The sequence below is a fragment of the Rhea americana genome, unplaced genomic scaffold (assembly GCF_003343005.1).
Source record: "Rhea americana isolate MKP2758 unplaced genomic scaffold, rheAme1 scaffold_81, whole genome shotgun sequence".
Taxonomy (NCBI): Eukaryota; Metazoa; Chordata; class Aves; order Rheiformes; family Rheidae; genus Rhea; species Rhea americana.
The window spans coordinates 1097796-1119350 of NW_028186990.1; the positions used below are offsets into that span (position 1 = coordinate 1097796).

At 41.4% G+C, this 21555-nt stretch overlaps 1 protein-coding gene across 1 annotated transcript; it reads right to left on the minus strand.

The window, feature by feature from the left end:
• Positions 1 to 3585: 3585 nt before the first annotated feature.
• Positions 3586 to 21243, minus strand: VGLL3 (vestigial like family member 3). Its single transcript, XM_085322975.1, has 3 exons — positions 20913 to 21243; positions 15492 to 15992; positions 3586 to 9610 (listed from the first exon to the last, which is right to left on the minus strand). Exons 1-3 carry the CDS (start codon positions 21142 to 21144, stop codon positions 9567 to 9569), a joined length of 777 nt encoding a protein of 258 aa, XP_085179101.1. The 5' UTR covers positions 21145 to 21243; the 3' UTR covers positions 3586 to 9566.
• Positions 21244 to 21555: the final 312 nt, after the last annotated feature.

Below are 21555 nucleotides of genomic sequence, written 5' to 3' on the forward strand. Positions count from 1 at the left end.
ATTGGGGGTCCAAGCTTCTGCCGAAGTCAACAACAACCCCTCACCCCACTCCACCTGGATTTCCAAAGGAGGATGATTTAAGTCTATAATCTTGAACCAATTACCTTACAGCAAAGGCCTTCAGCTATCTAGTCTGAAAATGAATGAGGCAAGGCTTCTAAACCAAGGGCAGCCAGTACGTTGGAGAAAGGGATTTTTTTTTCTGTTCGCATGTCACAGATGCCAGTTGCCTGTGGGTGGGTGGTGAGGGTGGTATGGAATGGGAATAAAGTTGTCACAGGAAAGGCTGAATAACCTTCCTCAGATGATGCAGAGAAGTCAAAGAAACTGTTCAAGATCAGAAAGGGATGTTTGCCTTCTCCCAGCAACCTATATTGCAGCTTAAAAAATGTCCAGTGATGCTCATGTACACACTCACTTTCAAGTGGCATTGGAGCCAATTCAGAAGTGGCCAGGTGAGCACATGATGAAGAATTAGGTCTGGGACAATTGTGCCCTTTGTAAGACCTCCTTCCTCCTCTGTCCTACCTAGCCAGGCAGGGAATTGAGCAGCCTACAATCCCTTGTCACTCCTTGGCTGGGCACTACCCAATCTGAAATGTTGGCCACAGGTGAGCATGTAGGGCTGACTCCCACTGTAGGAAAAGGGAGTGTGGGGGCTGTGCCCACCCTGGCTCACTTGCCAGGCAGAGCAGGGCACTCACCATCAGCACTAGTGAATAAACTCCATAAAAAAAAGACTAGAAAGAAAAGTATGGGGGGGGGGGGAAAAGGCAAGGGTAGTATGGCAACTCTTGGCATCTCCATTCAGCATTGCCTCTGTTGTGCAGAAGACAAACAAAGCAGGGCAAACAAACCCACACTAAGATGTGGAAAGATTCATCTAGATTGCTAACCCCAAAGTTTTTTTCTGATGCAGCTCTATAAGCGTCTCCTCGTTGACTTTTACATAGATGCCAAGAAAAAGTTTGTATCTTTTAAAACAGTGTTTGAGAGGCTATGGAATTTCCCAGTGAGAAACTGGGTTCCTGAAAGCTGAGTTTTCTCTTTATCCTTCTCCATTAGAAAAGAATACAGTTATTCTTAAAAGGGAACAGATTTTGGCCAGATATAGAAATCTTTGTTGCTATATTTGGTTTCCAATGTAGGGCTCTCCGCTTGCTGGTGGGAGGAGGAAATTAGAGCTGGTGTTATTCATAACTAAATGGGCATGAAAAACAAACCACCTCCCTTTGAACTTTGGTGCTACTATGGGCACTCACATAACAAATCATTTTCAAAGCCTGTGATACCTCTGTACATGCAACGGCCAACATCAAACTTTATTACCTATTCGTTTTCACATAGTGATAAACCATTGCAGATGTACAGTTATCATCAAGGCAAAGATGTTAGTGCGGTTTCTGGCTTTTTTCTAAAAATATTGTTTCTCAGTTGTCTTAAAAGAAAGCAAAAGTGATGTTCTGAAGGAGAGACAGTTACTGGAAGGCTGCAGGATCCAACTCCCCCGCTTCTCCCAACAGCACCAAAAAAGAAATCAGCTAAATTAATTGGCATCCCAGCAGAACGCACAGCTCAGCTGTGAGGAATTCTCACCAGATGTCTTGGTCTCCACCCAGCCAGTAACGTCACAAAGGCAACATAACCCCTTGGAGTCTGAGGTCTTGCAAGGACGACCGGCCTGACCTCTGATATCTGGGAAGGACTGAGGCATGCTGCTGATGGTACCTCTAGTCAGCAGGGCCCCACCTGCCCCAGTGCGGGGGCACAGCTGGCAGGCTCCCTGCCACCATCAGCATGGCACATGCCAGCCCAGCTCCTCACGTTTTCCTAGGCATTCTCCACATGCCAGACAAGCTAAATGCAGATCACGGCTGAGGTCATCTGGCTTGCTCTAGGCATGGAGAGATGCACCTCCCTCAGACACCAGACTGGGACCACGTTTTCAAGTGATAAAACCCTAAACTAGATTTATGTGGTTGTGGCAGATGAGATTCTTGATGGATGTAGGGTTTCTAAAGTTGATTGTGTGGTACCAGTTTTCATTAACTGAGCATATGGACCAACATGAATAAAATCAGTAAGAAATCAATGAATCCTCTTGAGCATCTGGTTCCCCTGCCACACTCTCTTGGTACAATGAGAGCACACAAAAATAAAACCTGGGAACACCTGGAAACCAAGGTATGGGGCAAGGCAATTGGAGCTCTACTCTGGTGAGAGTAGTAGAAGTTAGAGGGAGGAGTAAGAGCAGTTCAGGTAGTTCAACCCCTAGATCAATGCATTTGTATGTCTTAAAATGTATTTGCTTCGCTCTGAAGACTTGTGACCATCTTAAAGCAATAGGGATCCCATGTCTTCTCTTATAGACTAAGCCACAGTGTAACAGAGCTTTCTTTAAAGCAAGAAATTTCCTGCAATATTTATCCTAAGTCTTGATGCTTAATTTATACCAAATTTCTGACCAAGTCCTGACTCTATTCTGGTATTTTTTGATGCCTGCCATGTTCCCCTCTACTTCTTCCATGTATTAGCCAATCTATCTTTACATAATATCTGCTTATTTTTCAGCAGTATCCAGCCGATCTTCATCCCCATTGTCAATGAAGACCATTTCTCTCCTGGTAGCTCCCAACCCCATTCTCTTCCAGGAAGCTTCTGAACCTAACTGTTTTCCTGGTCTTGCTCTCCTTACTTGCTCTCTATCCTGTCTGACAGCTCTTTTCACTTCTTCCTCAAGGCATAGGAAAGAAGATTTTTGACCTCAAGCAGAGACAGTGTCTTGCTGGCTGTCCAGTCCTGGAAACATGGCCTCGAGTAGGATGTATGGGGAAATTCCTGCTCATCTCCTGATGCTCTTAAATACAGTACATTCCATATGGTCAGGATTGTCACATAATTTTGCAACTAAACTCTAACAGCTCCCTGCTGATCACATACAAGTGGCAACTTTTCAAAGGCATTGGCTTGGCCAAAGCTTGGATTCCCCCCTTCCCATGGGAACAGCAAATGATGCATCTGTGATCAAAACCGCCAAACCTTCAGCCCCTAAAACAGCACATAGACATGCAAACACTTCTTAAAGTTATAAAATAAATTTAGCAAAGGCAAAATTGCTTGCTTTGCAAGAATGACTGAACTTTTTGCCAGAAATTTTCAATTTGAGGCACTTACCTTGCATGGAAAAGTTCTACCTGATGACTATTTACTGTCAACATGGCAAGTAAATCATAAAGTTAAAAAAAGATTTTACAGTAAGAAATGTCATGCAGTGATTCTACTAGGACTTATTGTAAAATATCCTCTCATATTCAGACAACTTAAAAAGAAAAAAAAAAAAAAAAAAAAAAAAGGCGTTGCAGAACTAGCTGATAGTCTCTGAAATAGAATGCCATTGCTTTCATGAAAGAGCTCTGTCTGAAAACCCTTTCATGATACACTTTCACTCAGTCCAATTTTAGTGGACATCCTAAACACTTGTTTTACAGTGTTTTCAGCAGAAGACAAATCCTTGGCTCCAAAAATTAACCTCATGAAAAAATAAAAACTCAAGATGCAGTAATTTACAAAGAAATTTATGGGTTCTTCAGTTGCATAAGAATAAAACGAAAGCATTAGCTAATTGTTGAGAAATATAGACCAAACCAAAAATGCTACATAAAAATATAACAATAAAATTCACATTAAATTATTTATTCATTAATTAAAACAGTGACACTTTTCTTTATACAAAGTTCCTCATCAGTTTTGATGAGAGGGACAAAAAAGTTCAATGAAGTTTTGAGGGAAGTGGGGTTTGAAGAGAAGTGGGAGAGGAGAGGGACCCTGATTTTGACTGATGGTTTTAAACAACAGCTACAAACACCTAGCAGAGAAAGTGCGGCACTGTTCTGCAGATACTTTACTACATTACTGTAAACCTGAACAGCTACAAATATTGGTTGTATATAGGTACTAGTTACCTGAGCCAAAGCTTGCTGGAAAAATGCTGATTCCAATTTATTTCCGTTAACGTTGGATCAGGCCCCAGACCACCACTTTGTGCTAGCCAACTCTGTAGACTGCACTTTAGGCATTCGAGACTGGTCCTGATGATCCCATGTCACAGAAGTCTTTCAGGGACACCAAGAGGAACAGGATTAGGTCTCTTGCATGTAAACTGCCATTGTCAACGACATAAGCTAGTTTGTCTTGAACGCTTGAGTCTCTGAATGCATTAGGTAGCTATGATGTTTTAGTCACCCTTATCCCTAAACTATCTTAATTAGGAGCTAACAATGTTCTGCATTTTGCAGGAACTTTATCCGAGCTGCTGCTGTTCCCCCACAGTGTCATGGAGACCACAGAGCAAGAATAGCAAGGTCACAAGCAGCGTGCAGACCAAGGGCAGCTAAGACATGTTTCCAGAGATGCCTTTAATTCCTCTCAGCAGCCAGTTCATCCTGTGAGAAGGGGCACATATCATCACCATTGTCCGGTTTTAATATGTTGTGCAGTGACTGCCCAATCATCTACACACAACGCTGGAAAAGATCATCTCTGCTCACAGTACTTCCAGCTCAGCCTTTGCAAGACCCCTGCTCCCAGCTCTCCTACCACCTAGAGGATTTTGACCTTGCTCGGATAAGATTGCCTTAGTCTTTAAAGGAACCTTTTCCTGCATCACAACTGTCAGATTGGGCCCATAGGGCTAAAAGCAGTATTTTATTTATTTTTTAATAAACCTTCTTGCTTTACATGTGATTTCAGTTCCAAACAACATGCATCAACATCTTTAAAAATCCACACACAATATCTATCATTCAAATACTCTTTAGAAAGCTCAAAGGCTGACATTTTAAAACCACAAAATCAATTAAAAATATATATATATATATATATTTCTAAGTTCTTAAAAGAAATATATACGTTGCTGGTCCATTAAAAAGAAAGGGGGGGAAATATACCTGAAATTGAAAGAATCTCAATCAACAAGATATGCTTGTCTGCTGAAAGGCAATATATTGCACCTCTCTACATAACTCCACCAACTGCACAGTCATCTTTATGATACAAAAAATTGAGGCTTTTGAATACCTTTTGCACAGTAAAGAAAATTTCCACTCACTCCTGAGGTTACAGAGAAAGCAATAAACTGCCTACATGTTTTTAGATAGTCAGATAAGATTTAGTGATGTCATTCAGTTCATTTCCAAAGGACATGCATTTGAATGTATGAGGGTAGAATGGAGGGAACTATGTATATTTGTATGTGTATATATACACACACATATATATATGTATACATATATACACACACACACATATATATATATGTATACATATATATATACACATACACACAAAAAATTGCAGGAGGAGGAGAGCAAGATATGAACAACAGACTTAAAGCAGAATCTTTAGGTATGTGCAAGTCAGTTGACCTTAACTATGAGTTGGGGAAAAAATGGCACTCCTCTCCCGCAATCTCTGCTCTCGAGAGAAGTGTGCCTTCGAAAGTTGTGAAGAGAGATTTATCTTTCTTTGAAGGGATATTTTCTAGCAGGAGAAGGCAGAAGATTGAAAGAACCTTCCCACTCATTGCAGATTTTCACACTGTGAAACAAGTATCAGATAATCTGATAACTGAGCCGAATTTGTGTCTGCTGAGGAAAGGAATCTGAACAAAGTGCATTTTACTACTGCCAAGAGTAGCTTATTCAGCTATTGAGAAATCAGATCTGCTGAGTGATCAGCAGCTGTATTATTCATCTGCTTGTTAGGATGGGAATGCCCAGCCGAAACAAAAAGAAGTACCTCCTTTTCAAAAACTGCTGGTTAAGATGAACCCCCAGATACTCCAAAGCAGAAGACATAAAAATTGACAACAGATTTCTTAGCATTAATAGGAACAAAATCAAATCCTGGACAGCTTTTAAGAGTTTAGTATTAGATTTTCCTAAAATAAAACAGTAATTTCCCCACTTCTTCACAGAAATAGTGTCAGAGTATACCATGTTTTATAGGTCCTCACAAAATTAATCATCCATTTTCTTAGGGCAGCAGTAGAATTCAACATAGACAAAGAATGAAGTAACTTCTTTAGTAATGCATTAAGACATGTGACTTCTTTGTGACCTGCTTTTAAGGGCTTGTTTTTCCTATCTGTGGAAGCCTGAGCAGTCCTAACATTTCTGTTTCCTTCTCACTGCCATCAGTATGCCATAACTGCAACGTTGCGAGTGAGTACTCTCCTCCTCTTTTAAGAACAATACTAACGTAGCATCTGCTTCTCATAAGCACATTTGTGCGTGTATGTATAAGTGTGTGTGAGAGAGAGAGATCTGCTGTAAATCTGCTGAATTCAACTGAAAAGTTTGTCACAGGAAAGGATTTTTTTTTCTTTCCTGTCTTTCGAATTTTAGACTAGACAAGCAGGGCTACTGGTATGGACTTGGAATTTTTATTTTCAGCTCACTTGTTAAATACAGGGGAATGTTACTTACTAAGGAGGGTGGAAAAAAAATTATTATTTGACTTTTAAAGTTGATTGACTGGTGCATAAATGGCTATAGACAACAGTAGGTTTTCATTGGCACTTGTCTCCCAGAGCCTGTAGAGTTCCTTAAGAATACTCAAGTTCAGCAGTGGAAATCGGGCACGTAACAGTAGTCCTTGAGATGGAAGAAAGAGGCAACAGATTCACCACATATTCATCCCCTCTACCCACAAACTCAACAAAACAACCCAGAAAGCGATTCCAGTGCAAACTCTGGGCCTGCTTCTTTCCTGTCCCCTGATTCTGTGTTAATACCTGTGGGGAATAGGAGAAGGTCCTTTATCATCCAGACTTGCAAAGAGGAAGGCAATGGACTGGCTGCTCTTGCTAGACATAGGTGAACTATATAGGGAATTCAAACATAGTACAACTCAAAAAAACTTGCATTTCCTTTCGCTTTTCTCCCTCCCCCAAACTCTCACTCCCTGAAGTTCAGAGAGTTTGATTATCACATTTCTCGTTGCTTTTCTGGAGATGTTTTGCCTCTTTGCCTTCCAGCTTTGCCAAGTCCAGAGGGAAAAAAAAATAGTTCGGACTTTTTTTTCCAGTATTTCTAATACTGCCAGAAATTCCTGATGTTTAGCTATCTCAAGAAGTCATTCTTGAAATATTTCCTGAACTATACTGTCCTGATAAGTAAGCAAATTGTGGGTGCTTTTATTGCTCAGAATGGTTTTCCCATTCCATTACTAATTCATTGACCAATTGAGGAACTAGCTCCACCAGAACAGCGATAACATACAGGACTGTAGTGAGAGTGAATTTCATGACAGGAAGAAATGCTACTAACCTAAAAGATGAAAAAAAAAATAATTCCACATTTCAACATGGAAACTACAGCCCATTGCTTTTTTTTTTTAAGACAGTGTTTAAGCACAGCCCATTCAGCCCTCTTATGCTTTCTCAGACTTCAAATGATCAAGATACGCACTTAAGGGTCTTGCCAAATTGGGTTATAATCCTGATGTCCCCAGTGCCAGCACTTCAAGCCATCTCATGTGGCAAGGGAAGATGCTCAGCACCTCACTGTGTCAAATTCCTAATGTCTGAAGAAAAGCAGTACACAGACAGAGGACTGAATTTCGGCAGCATGCACAGTCCACGACTTCCCCCTCTCCCATTCACACAGAGATCCATGTGCTCTCCACCTGACAAATCAACATTTATAATGCTTGCTGCCTTAAAATTAAACTGTTCCTTATCTCAGTCATGTAGCTAGCTCTTGGTTCCTGTGTGGCTGGTTTGTCTTTTAAACAGGGATGTCTGAAAACAGTGGTAGCAGGAAATAATAGGTTATGAGAGCCTTGTGAAATATTACAGAGGGATCCTAAAGACATCATTCACTAAAGGTGCATAGAGCAGAAAGGCAACATTTCCAAACAAAAGCTAGGATCAGGCGACTTGGGCCCTGATTCTGCTGCACTCAGCCCCACCTGAGCACCTGCTGCTATGGTGTCCCCTGGCTGGAGGCAGTAGGCTTGGGCTTGCAGGCTGACCCACACCAGCCTATCGCAGGGCTGGGCTCTTCAGGACAATCTTGCAGCCCTTATTCAAGGTTGGACCGCACTTATGCTGGCTTCAACTAGAGTCCTCATTATGCACGTTGGACCTGAGGCCCAGGCCAGAAATGGACTTTTGCAAGCATCTTGCAGAGTGCTGGAGCTAGATGTAGTTTCCAACTTCAGATTCCTACCCAGAAACAGCAGCAAAGCCCATCGTTTGTGCACGCTGAGCACGTGCAACTCCTTATGAAATTCAAGAGCCGCAGCTGGGGTATCCCAGCAAGTCCTAGGTTATACAGCTAGCTTATGAAGTCAACAAGAGTTGAAAACTTCAATGCTTTCTGTGAGGTACTCGGACACCAGAGAGATCAGGCCAGTTGAAAAAACATTTTCTTTCCACAAGTTGTAAACATTTTTATAAAACTGACATTTCCTTCCTGAATATTCATGCTAAAAATTATCACCCTTGAAATGGTTTAGCTGAAAGTCCTGCCTCATGAGTTTAAATATGAGTATATCAATATTTATGATCACTATAGAAGGAGGGCCTGAAACATAACTCATAGAAGATTCTGTTCATCAGCTTCAATGGATCATGGGCAAAGCCCTAACTCATATATCATTTAAATCCGTACAAGTATTTGGTCCATTTTGAAAGAACAAGTGGGTTGGAAATGCAGTTCTTATAACCCCAGGCTTTGCTCCAGGTTAAAGGCGTTTGCAAGTTCCTTACAATCAGCACAGCGCAAAGCCATCTTCAGAGGCAAGAAAATAAAGACACCCTTGCTACAATCTAACACCAGCAGGAAAAATATTTGGCTGAAACTTTAGGTGTGAATTATACTTGCGTAAGCTAGAACACAAGGACAAAAATATCAAAAATCTAGTAATGTGGAAACAAGGCAGGCTTAGCTCTTCAAAAAGAAGGGAAAGATAGACATTTGAGGTAACAAAACAAAAAAACCCAAAATGCACAAACACATCACAGACATCTAAAAATAGCATTTTATACATTTTTTGCCAGTGCTTCTCTGAGAGCAAGTTCTTTAAACAGAACTTAACAATTTTACATTTTTTTAAAAAAAATATGTCATCCTAAAATAGCCCACCAATCCTTACTCAAACTTTCTGTATTTCTACAAAAATAGATGCACAAAGAGCTACAAAATACTGTATTCCTGAAAGGAGGCGCACTGTAGTCAAGGGAGAGTCTTTTTCCTGACAATTGAGACTGTTCATAAAAATATCAAGCTGAACAAAACAAAACACTGTTAAAGGAGCAGAAAGGAATTACGTTGCCCAGCTGCAGCAGGCTCAGATGAGGAAAGAAAGAAAAGCTAGGTTTTTTCTTCGACACTGTGGGACCCATAAATGGCCTTACAAACAAAAGGCTCAATAGCAAAACCAGAATGGTTGGCTCTTCATCTTCATAGTGTGTCCTTTGCCCCATGCAGAAGGAGTCATGGATATCGCCCTCCCAGCTGCAGTGACTCCAGCTGTAGCTGGATTTAAGTTATATTTGAACCTCAGAACCAAGAAGTTTCCTTGCTCTTGTCCTGATGCTGTAGACCTAAATTTCAGAAAAGAAAAAGAAAAAATATATATATTCATTAGTTTCTTCCTCCTCCCCCAAAAAGCAAAGTTAGAATAAACAGTTAAAAACAAACAAACAAACAAAAAAAAAAAAACAAGCAACCCCCTCACACACATCTTACTATCTTAGTGAATCTGTTACTGACATTACTATTGCTCTCAGTTTTACAGTTTATATGGGATAGGCTTAAACTGCACTTCAGTTTTAGACTGGCTCAGGCAGTTCAAGAATGCTGATAAAACCCTTTGTGTGCTTCCTAGTTTTGGCCTCCTTTGGAGAGGACTGTGGTGTGATAAAATCCTCTAGCAAAGTCTGTATGGACATTCCAGTATGGAACAGAATCACTTTTCCTGATAGAGGTCAGCCACAGACTCCATCTCTTTCTAAAAGGTCTGCAACACTTTAGGATCTTACAATTTCTATAGCATTTCACCTTACAGAGAAGAGAGGGAAAAAGTTCCTGCAGCAAGCAAGAATATCAAATAATTTCACCTACAGAGTGTCAGATTTTTAGCCAAGAATGGCTAGTGCTTCCACATGGGAAAAATTAATGATTTTCAGCTTGCATTTGTTACGAGTTTCTCTAACATTTTCCTTTATAAAAAGTGAGGACTATCTAATAAATGCGGTGCTATGTTGTGGCTTTAGCATTATAGACTTGGAACCTGTGATATTATCTGGGATTTCTCTGCTCCAGAGGGATTCAATATTTGATAGATTTACACCCAACAGGGCGTAAACCTAAAATACAGGCAACAGAGCAAGAGGTGGGGAGGAAACTTCCCAAAGAAGGCCCGTTCTTCATTATTTACAGCAAAAGTAAAAAACAGAGGTTCAGATGCATATCTTAAGAGGCAGTAAGGTAGTTAAATCTCATTGATTCAAAACTTGTCCCTTGACATTTAGAGCTAAATAAATTAATTACATTTCATGAAATGAAGAAGCATGGCTATACAGACAGCTTTGTTCTGCTCTATGTTATGTTATATACTGTCCAGCCACATAGTGTATGTATACTACCTGATCTACCATGAATTTAGGGCCAAATTCACCACTGATGCCAGGAGGTGCAACTACAACTAACTTCAATGTTGTTGCAACCACAGTAGCTCCACATTCATTCAGTCTTTAACCTGTGAAAACCGAAGATATACTACGCGTGGATCTCCCATCACATAATAATGAAATCCAAAGGAGGACCTCTCTGTACTCAAAGGCCTTCTATAAGGCTTGATGGATTTAGATCTGACCATTAGCTCCTTGCCTTTTGAGTACCATCATTTGACTTGCTAATGATGATTGACAGTATTTCATAGTAGAGCTATAAAGCTACTAACAGTCATCTAAAATATGACAGCATATTGATAGATATATCTGAGGATTTCTAAGCACCGTCCAAAAAGTTTTGGGTTCAGCAGTGAATAGACAGGGCATAGAGCACACAGAGGTGACTTGCCCATGTTTGGAGGGGAATATTTCCAGATAATTTCCAGATACTGAAGTTACACTGTCCAACAGTTCATCCTGCGGTCTAATCATTGTTCTTTAGCTTAACACAGTGAAGGCCAAAGCGCAATCTGAAAACCATGTGGCAGATGAGTCAAGGTCAAACATATATGCACCTACTTTCACCTTTGATAGACATGCAGCATAAACAATGCCAGGTATAGCATGCTAAATCCTGTTGAGTGGCTTCCTGCTCCAGTCTACACATATTTGCAATTTTTCTTTGGACTGGAAGAACTGGGGCACCCCTGAACTAAGGCATGCCTATATAAACATGGTCAGAGGCTCTTCACTTAGCAAAGATCTCTCCCTTTTGCTCAGGAGCTACTCACTTTCCTGGCAACATCATTCACAGAGACATAATAAACTGCTTTTAGTTTCCTTCAAAGCTGCCTCAAAATAAATTGGTGACAATTTTGTATTATTTTCCCCCTTCTTCTTACAATTAAAAAAAAAGGAGAGAGAGAGAGTCAGACAGCAGAAATTTTTCAGAATATCAAGAAGTCATTCAATGCACACTGAATACTAAAGGCCACCAAGATACAATGGAAGCAAGTGAAAAGTGAAAGAATTCATATGGTTCAAACTAGCTTGCAACAAAAAAAAAAAACTGTTTAGGAGGATATCACTGATGACAGAGATTAGTAGAAGGGGAACAAACAGAAATAACCATAAGAAGGAGGTTTAAGGTATAGCAATTAAGCCCAAGCAGTCCCTGAATACAGTCCAAAAGCTAAAGTTGCCTTAGTTACAGAACTGAATATGGAACACTTTCCATGCCTTTTCTTCATTATATTCCCATCTCCTTTATGGCAAGACTATGTGCAGTCCTAACATGTCATCCAAGTGCAGCCATGCACTAAGAGCTTTAACCCACTGTCTGCTGATAAAACAAACATTTTCCTCTTAAAATATCTTCACTTCTACTGCATGACTTGGTATTTCCACATCAGCAGAGTTCTCCACCTCTGAGATATCAACATATAGCTAGTTTTACATGTGCAGAATACAGGTTATGTGGATACACCTAACCAAACTAACAGATTGAGATAAACACGTCACACACGTAAATACAAATAGCTCTGCGGAGGGCAACCAGCTGTGCTCACTCAAACCCACATTCAACACGACACAGTGACTCGGAGGCATTTCCAGAAGAGGACTTTTTGTTGTTAGTCAAGGAACTAGAGCATGATGCTTCCCTCACCTAAATTTAAGTTAAAAGGATGCTAACCTCAATTTTCAGATAGAATTACAATCCTCGGATATGCCAAAACTCTGCTCTGCATTTTGTGTGCTGAGGTTACAGGAAACCTCTTTTGTCACTTCCAGCACATCTGTCCAGCAGCAGGGCAGGATATCCTCCTAGCACGCTCGGCAGCAGCAGCAGTGAGGCAACTTGCCCCGCACTCCTCCCTGAAGCAGCCCCAGCCCCTGCAAATGCTGATGCACTTGACTGACTGCCCAGCATGTCTGGCAGGATGCTGCTTGGCCTCCAGGAGCCAGCGGAGAGCGCAAAGGGCTGAAATCAGCAGCTCTGGCCAGCAAGTTTTTATATTAACACGCTTTTATATCACATACTCCAGCCCAGGCACCTGAGCTTCAGAAGGACACTGCTTACCAGCAGCCACAAACATAACAGATTTTAACAGATTCTGATTTAGACTAGCGCTTTCTTTAATTCCACTTCTTCAATTCCACCCATATGGGAGCTTCTAGAAGGGTTAATTTGCAGCACTCACTGCAAGGATTAAGCCACATATAAAGGGAATCAGGTAGCTCAATCTCTATTCTCACCTCTAAACCTGAACCATGTAAGTTTAAGCAGATGTGCCAGACAGATCAATATTTTGTTAGCTCCACAAACAGTGATACACTCATGTCCCATGCAATCTGCTCTGAAAAGAGAAATCCCTAAACTCTTACATGCATGCAAGGAGACACCCCCTCCTTAACCTTTGAAGTGATTCAGCATCATCCATTCCTAAAACCAAATACTTGGCTTAGCATGGCAGGGATGCAACAATATAGCTGGAAGTGGGTACAATTACAGCTGGCCTATTGGTGATCAACATTGTCATTGCATGTAATTCAGTGTGAGGAATTCTGCAAATGCTTCCATAATCGCATGCGACAGCAGCAAAAGAAATGTGACCCACAGTATGTAAGAGGAAAAAAGAAGCATCCATTGCATATCTGAAGGGTTCTGAAAAGCCATGACTAGAGATACACCGAAAGAGTTTTCTTATATAAATCATCTAAAGCTCATGGAATGTGATTTACTGATAATGCCAGAGGCTGATGTCTTTTATTCTCCAGGGAGATATGAGCAAACGCTTCCAGAATTGGAGTTTTCTGGTCACCATATCCCTGCCCTACTCTGGAGAGAGAAAGCCAGCACATTCTTGCACGCCTTTCAGTTTTTGCCTCTCTGCCGAGATTGCAACCCCACATTAGAGTCAAACATAATGAAATTCTGTGCAATGTGGAGACTGGTAATATTCACTATAATCCTCTGAATAGACCTGGAGCAATAAAAACCTGCAGTGCCAGAGAGGGCTAGATCTGAACAGCTAGCACCAAAAGCCAGGCCCCCCCAGAACCGCTCCTTTGGCAGCTGCCCCTCTCCGCAGCTGAGTAACTTGCACAGTCCCCAGACAGACACCAGTTGGAGGTGCACGCAAGGACCCAGGGCAAATAAGCTAGCCCTTCTCAGCAGATTGTACCCAAAACGCCCATCATTCCAGTGTTTGTCCCAGATCTACAAGGCTCGGGTAGGGCTAAGGAGGGAGCTCAGAGCCAGCCCTTTGCAGCGAGCTTCTGCTTCAGGGCTGCAGGAGAGCACAGGAGTGCTACTGTTACTACCAAACAAGCAGTAAGCAAACTAACTTGCCCAGCACTGAAACAACTCACAACTCTCATAACCAAGCCATGTAGTGGTTCTTCCTGACCAACAATCCCCTTACCCAGTTCCCTGCTCCATTCCCAGAAAGGCAAGGCAAATACCAGAGCTCTGGCACTGGACTGCTGAGGTTGCTGACAGACTGATGGGCTGGTTCCCTCTATCAGCAGCAACGGCAATCTGCTTATGCTTCAGAGCAAAGCAACGCATCTTGGTAGATTATCATTTTATACGTGAAAGCATAAAATGTAATTCCTCTTGTATCATCTGCACAGCTGGAGTTGTTAATAGATATAAAATCATCCAGTATTAAGAACCTTACTATGTTTTTTCTTAATTTCTTGAGGCAGCAAATGGCATGGTATTTAGAAGAGATTAATGGTTCCCAGCCACTGTTACAGAGAAGAGAGAGTGCTCTGTCTTAGGTTAGCTCAGTTATAATTGGGTTCTGGGTTCACATTATTTCATATTCAAGAAACAGCATTTTCTTTCTTCATCTATTCTTTGTTCCCCTATACACCCAAAGTGAGCGAGCAACTCTTACAGACGAATGTTTGTGGGAGCTAGCAAGAAGACAGGTAAACATATCTTAAGGGAAAGGGAGGAAAGATGCAAATCTAATAATTTTCTTAATAAAGTAACAAAAAGTGTTTAAGAAGTAATAATCTCCAAGAACTGCTGCTGGTCAGACAAATACCAAGCAGAAACAGAAAAGCTCTAGGATGGACACACTGGAAACTGTCACCCATGACCTGTACAGAAGATCTCTATAAACAGTGAGGGTTGCTAGACTGTTCTTAACACGAAAGCGCAAGATGGTGGCCTTCAAGTCAAAGCCTGCCTATAATACAACGGATGTAGTTTGCAGAGGCTGTCATAGAGCTATGGAATGTGCAGTAAAATGAATCTAATTTAGGAACATCTGCCTAGACCCTACAGAGTGAAGTTTAGTTTGATAGCAAGTACAGCTTAACCAGCATCTCTAGTCTCTCTAAATAACACCTGGATATTAGACAGGAAGGAAACGCTGATCTGTTCCAATTTAGAGCAATAAGATGCAATCCCCACGTGCTGACAAGTTATTAGTCCAGTCCTCATTAGAGCTATATTTTGGTGAATGCCTGTATGAACTAGCTGAACAAGCTGGAAACTTCCATATGGAAGTTTAATTAACCATTTCCCACAAGATTTAAACCACACAGACACATTACGTCACAACTCACTTGGCTTGTTGGGGTTAAGCGAGACCAACGTCTCTCAGCAAAAGGCAGCGAGAGCTGGACATTTCACAGCTCTTGTCTGCCCTGACAACATTTTCAGGAGGGATTCTCACCCGGAAATACATTTGGAGAAAGCTCTGAGGACAAGCCCTACTTCAACAGCAGAGTCCACTTCTTTGCTTAGTGTGTCCTGCTAAAACAAGTCACAGACACAATCGAACCATCTTACCTGTGTCAAACCCAAAACTTGGCACAATGTCCACTGTCCCATGGAAGGCTCCAGCCCATGCTGAGGTAGCGCTGGTGACAGCAGCGGGATCTGTCTTTGTCACGTCACACTGGGGAGCAGGAATCCTGGCTGCACGTACTGAAGGCATCAGCAGGGACCCGTACCGTGGGTCGCGGTGCGAGCTGGGATGGTGATGGTGCATGTGTGGATGAGGGTGATGGCGATGCATGTATACGTCATGCATGTGTGCATACGAAGGGCTCACCTGAGATGCTAAAGGATAATGCCAGGATTCAGATGCAGCAGGGGGAGGAGGTGGGGCAGTCTGATGAAGGCTGTGCCCTGGCCAGCTGCTGGGATCTGGTGTCGGGAAGGTGCCTGGTGCAGTAACGGGGAAATCAGGGTGCACTCCACTTAAGCATGGTGGAGGAGGAGGCTGATAAGAGCTGGTCCAAAATGAAGTTGGGAAACTGCTCCTTTGGCTTGAAATTGTTGAGCTTTCTGGTGAAGAACAGAAGGGGAAAATGAAATATGAATGAAGCTGAACAACATATTTGAATGACGAAAGGGGGAGGGGAAAAAAGGATCATCTACCCTCTCACATTCATAATACTGTATTCAAGCTTCCTCGAGTAATTCCAGTATGAGGATCCTAACTCCTGATCAAACTACAACATACCATTCAGAAAGGCAGCTGTTTTGACTATAAATGCTTCTGAGGACAGACAGCCAGCTCGTACTGCAGAATATGAGACACATTTGGCTAATGGGAGAATACCAGATCTCTTCAAATTAATTGCATGCTTTGATGGGGAAGAGATCATATCTAATTCATCTTACATTAGTCCCTTATAGAATATATCATGTTGCCCTGTGTCCAATAGGATCAGACACACTGACCCACCTATGTAACTGAAAGAAGATTTTGTCTGAAATAAAGGATTTGCTGCCTCTTACAGCTAGGGCTCAACTTTTATTTAACCAGATTCCAATATCTCTACATTATGAAATCACATTCTAAAAATTCCTATTCCGAAGGAGTGGTTAGTGTTTTTGATGTGTAGGAAAGTATTAGCATCTTCACTCTCACATCTCTCTTGCCATCTGATGTTTGAAAGTACTGCTTCATGCAATATGTCTCAGCTCAAATAGTTTTTTTCTGGTCAAAGATGGAAACATAAAAATGTAGGACTTTACCTCTGAGGAAAGAACAAAGTCATAAAAATGGCCTATGGAGAAATAAGCCAGGGAAGTTTAATATTTGACAAGGCAAGGAATCCTCTGTTCCTCACATAACATTTACAAAAATATTTATATCAATTTTTTAAATGACCTTTTGTTTTACTTTGTTTAACAAGAAACTGGAATGAGACTTAGGTGAAGACATCACTGAGAATGAACAGATTCTTCAAACACTCCTGCCTCTGAACTTTGCTTACTTTAAACAAAAATATTTTGGAAACAAAAACTGTAAAAGCTTTTTCTGACTGCATCATTAGGACGCTTGCATGTCTATTTCAGAATCCATTAAAATAAAGAAGTTTTTCCATGCATAAATTGTCTTTGATTTAGGCAGTTTATTAAGCTTGATTAACTTCTAATATTGGAAATGACTCTAGCAAACATATTATAGACAAAAGTAGAAAAGTTATCCTTGAGCCAAACTGCTTCAGAGCAGAGCTGGAAGGTTATCTAGCAAACTGCACTTCAACGTGGCTTCCTTAAAAAGGTCTTTTTTTTTTTTTTTTTTTTTTTTTGAGCTGTATTTCTGTTGTAATTTATACTAGAGGACTGCAGAAAGCTTCAGGCATACAATGGAAGCCTCAGCATCCCTCTGAAACTGGTGCTGTTCCTTGTCTGTAAATTGTTCCTTGCTACAAGTGATTAGGCTGAGCTACAGAGTGCATATACAAGGTGTGGAGTGTTGGCTGTGGGGCTGACAAAAAGACCAAACAAAGGAAAAAGAACCCCTCCTCCCCCCAAAAAAACCCCAAACCAAAAAACCCCAACCTCAAGCTGTTTCATGTCCAGTTTGGCATTTTCCTGTCTACTTAAGAGAAACACAGCTTGACAATTCATTGCTGGTACTCTGAAAAATTCATCCTTACATTTGAGAGGTTTTGCAAACTCTCTGGTTGTTATCAGGGTGGAAAAGTCTTAAACACAAACAATCTCACATCAGAAGAAAAGCACAGAAAACCACAGAGCATCTGTAGGATGATTGTAAAACTAGGAGAGAGGACTTTAAACCACTGGATTTGCCAATATGAATTCATCCCAGACTGTGTATCAACTTGGCTTTACCAATCATTCAATAGGTCCAGGCCATAGTAACTATGTTTGATCTTCTCAGTATTTTGAACTAGTGCCCATTTCACAAAGCCATTACTACTGGCTGAAATGGTCACCTACCAGCCCCACTGTAACACTGAGTAATGAATTTATCTGCAGGGGAAGCAGTTGGCCTGACTGGTTAACTAGAAGGCATGTCACTGGAAATACCGTGTCCATCTATGTTATACAAATGAGCAAAAAACCTTCTTCTACCCAGAGAGTTGCATGTTAATAACCATTAGGTGTGCAACAACAACAACAACAACAACTATCTCTGCATTGAACCATAAGCCCAAACTACCATACATTCACACCACATTTTAAGGTGCTCCTTTCCTCCCTAGCTTTCAAACAGTGAGTGCAGTCAATTGCCTTTATGAATATTGTTGTGTCAGATGCCTGTCCTCTAAATAGTGATGAAGAATTAAGACATTTCAACATTTTCCTTGATAAAGAAAACTTAATAGCTTCCCCTGGCTTCTTGAGGTAGGAGGAGGAAAATGTAGCAAAAACTATTTGCCAAGAAAGATACTACAGTTACCACAATTTTCTATTCTAAGTACAGAGAGGCAGAGGGGGATGGCAATATCACAAATACCACAAAGTAGTGACTAATGCAAATGTTAATAGTGGCTGGCCAACATGCACTGAAAACATGCCAAAGCCCACATGCTATGTATGGACAATATACGGAATTTTCTGTAGTACAACAATACTTTTCAGTTGGGGAGGTGGGAGTGAGTAGAGAACCAAAAACTTTCAACTAGGAAAAACAAGTTGATAAAAATACCATTAAGATTACATTGATTTTAAAGTATAGTCCCTGCAAAAGACTTCAATCTCTTCTTGATACCAAAAATGCACAATTTCACCTTTAAGATGAAATTATAGTTTATTTTTCCATCATGACAATTAAAAAAAAAAACAGATGAACAAACAGAAGACATTGCTAATCCTTCCTTTCATGGTAAAAGAGAGATAATGCAATGAGCTGAACAGCCAGTCCATTCCCACTCACTTCCCGTTAATTTTTTTATCTTTCCAAGCAGCTATTGCAAATGCAAAGCCTCATTTTCAATTGATCTTTGAATAATTTGTTGACAAAAATTCAGGCCACCAATTAAGATCATTCATGAGAGATCTCCAGGCTAATGATATTTTAAAGTCTTTAAGTAAGGGGATAGAAATTCATATGCATTTACTGTAACTGAATGTCTTTGACAACCATACATGAAGCAGAAGACTAAGACAGTAATAAAACCCTTTGCCCACTTTTCAAATGGACATTTTTGAGAAACTCATTTGGGCCCGATAAGACTCTTTTCAGCTCCTCTTCTCTTGAGAAACAAATACTCTCGACTTTCTCAGAGTTCACATTGCAGAATCAAGCAGCCCTCCTCGGCAGCCTCCCCCGGGATTTTTACACTGCTTCAGCAGGTGCAACGACCGCAGAGGGCAGGCATATCCCCTTACTTTATCCCATTTATTTTGGAATTTATTAGGACAAGCAGAACTCCATCGCACCCTGATGCTACGGGGTACTTCGGGTGAGGCAGTAACATGGCTGAGACACCCTTACACCTTGTGCCCCCGCAGACCCCTCTGAGGAGGGCTCTGTGACAACAGGAGAGTCAGGAAAAAACAGCAGGGGATGTCCCAGGCCACGGAGAAGATCCTCCCCCTTCCCAGACAGTATAGCATGTCTGAAAGTTCAGTGAAGAGGGTCCTCCGTAGGAACTGCTCTCTGGTGACTGCCTTGATCCCGTCTCTGAAACATTTATAGCCTGTCTGGGCCATTCATAAATGCTCCAATCTCTTTTTTAGTAAGCATGGGTTCAATCCTGCCCTCAGTAGAGTCTATGGAAAATTTCCCATTAATGTTAATGGTCCCGGCTCAAGCCATAAATTCCTCCAGCTCCCTAGCCACTTGTGCTGACCTTTACTTAAACTTCCTCAGATTTGTCATCATCTTTCGGGAAAGCAAGTCCTGCATTATTTTTCTCTTCACAGTGGTATACAAAAGTCCTCTCTCTCTCTTCTTTAATCCATGATTTTCGTTAATATGCTCTCACCCCAGCACCATTAATTATGAAAACTCTACTCCTGCAAGGATCTTCATGGTATCTCACTAGTTCCATCTGATGGAATATCATTACTCATTATACTTAGTTCACAGACCTCTTGCCAGCACTCATTTCACCTAACAGGGTGATCAGAATTAATACAGTCCTTCAAATACATAACTGTACTGAGTACCACATTCAGCAAAATGGAAATAGTTTTATTGATGTGCTTTCTCCAGCTACCAGTTTTGAAGTTCTATCCATAAGGTCTACCTATTTTGTCTGTCAAGATCACCCCGTTATATTCATAAGGCTTACATGCATTATGAGACATGAACATTACACTGGTATTCAAATATCTCACATTACCTACCATGTTTCTACTCGCTTGCTTGCCAGGAAGTAGTGTATTATTACCCCCATTTTACATACAGGAAGTCAGTAATAATGATCATATCCCTCCTGCAAGCTGTGCCAGAGGGTGGGCTGGAATGCGTTGTGCCACGTGGCTGCAGCCCACCACAGCCATGTGGGCCAGGGTTTGCCCCCAGACCTATTCCAGCCTGTGCTTGATCTCCCAGCTTGGAGAGCCAGCCGTAGATGAATTTTACTCAGCCGACAAAGTCACCCAAGATAGCTGCCCAGGTCTCCTCACTTCAACGCTAGGATCCCAGTCAGTTTCATTGTTGCCTCAGAGGCCAACTTTCACCCTTAGAGCTTAAAAATGAGCCTCAGATCTTGCAGTAGATGTTTGTGAAGCCACATGAGCTGTGCCCATTCCCCCCAGGCCTTAGCTGAGCCGCTAGCTATGTGAAGAATGGGAAATACTTGCTTCTTTCACTCTTGGCCTCTTTCCCTGTTTAACACTTCTGATAGTCAGCTCCAGGAAGCTCCCCATTTCTTTTGTATTTGGGGGAATTTTTCTACCTCCTCAGAGAAGTAAAATGTCACCTGCAATGCAATCTGCATTACCATGAAGTAGATTAAGTACACTAGACAGAGAACGAGTTACTGCTCCTCTTACCTCTCCAGAGAGGACTTAGCCCTGCCTTGCTCTTTGAAAGGGCAGTTTCTGGACTGAAGCTACTGGCTTGGCTCAAAGCTCTTGAGAAGTGTTCATCCACTACTGAACCAATATCTCCCTGGAAGTAAGTGAAAAGGACGCAGCGAGAGTTAAGGTACTCCATCTCAGCAGGCTGGTCTTTCTCATCCTCCTCTTGCTTGCTGGGAAGGGTCACTTCCAGAGACTCCTGCATCTTGTTGTATACAGCTAACTTCTTCTGGGATTAAAAACAAAACAAATAAGAGAGGTATCACTAGTGGCATTCAATGTAAGCTCAACATCTGGTTTCTGTAAAGAAAAATATCTGAATATATTGAATATTCATTTCATAAGTAAAGTTGGAACATAGCAATATTTTGCACAAAGGTTTCACAAAGAAGAGTTTTCCAGTGCTGCCTAGTTTTTACTCCTCACACACGGATAAGCCTCATTCTCAGACACATTTCACAATCGCAATTAACTTACTGGCAACTTCTTTCACTCAATACCTTCAAAAGAAAACAGGCGGACTCACAATTCGCTCCTGTCTCGCACCTGGAAAGGACATTCCATCAGTAAAGACTACAAAGGTCAAGTCCAGCCCTGTGGAAGGGAGGCCAGAAAC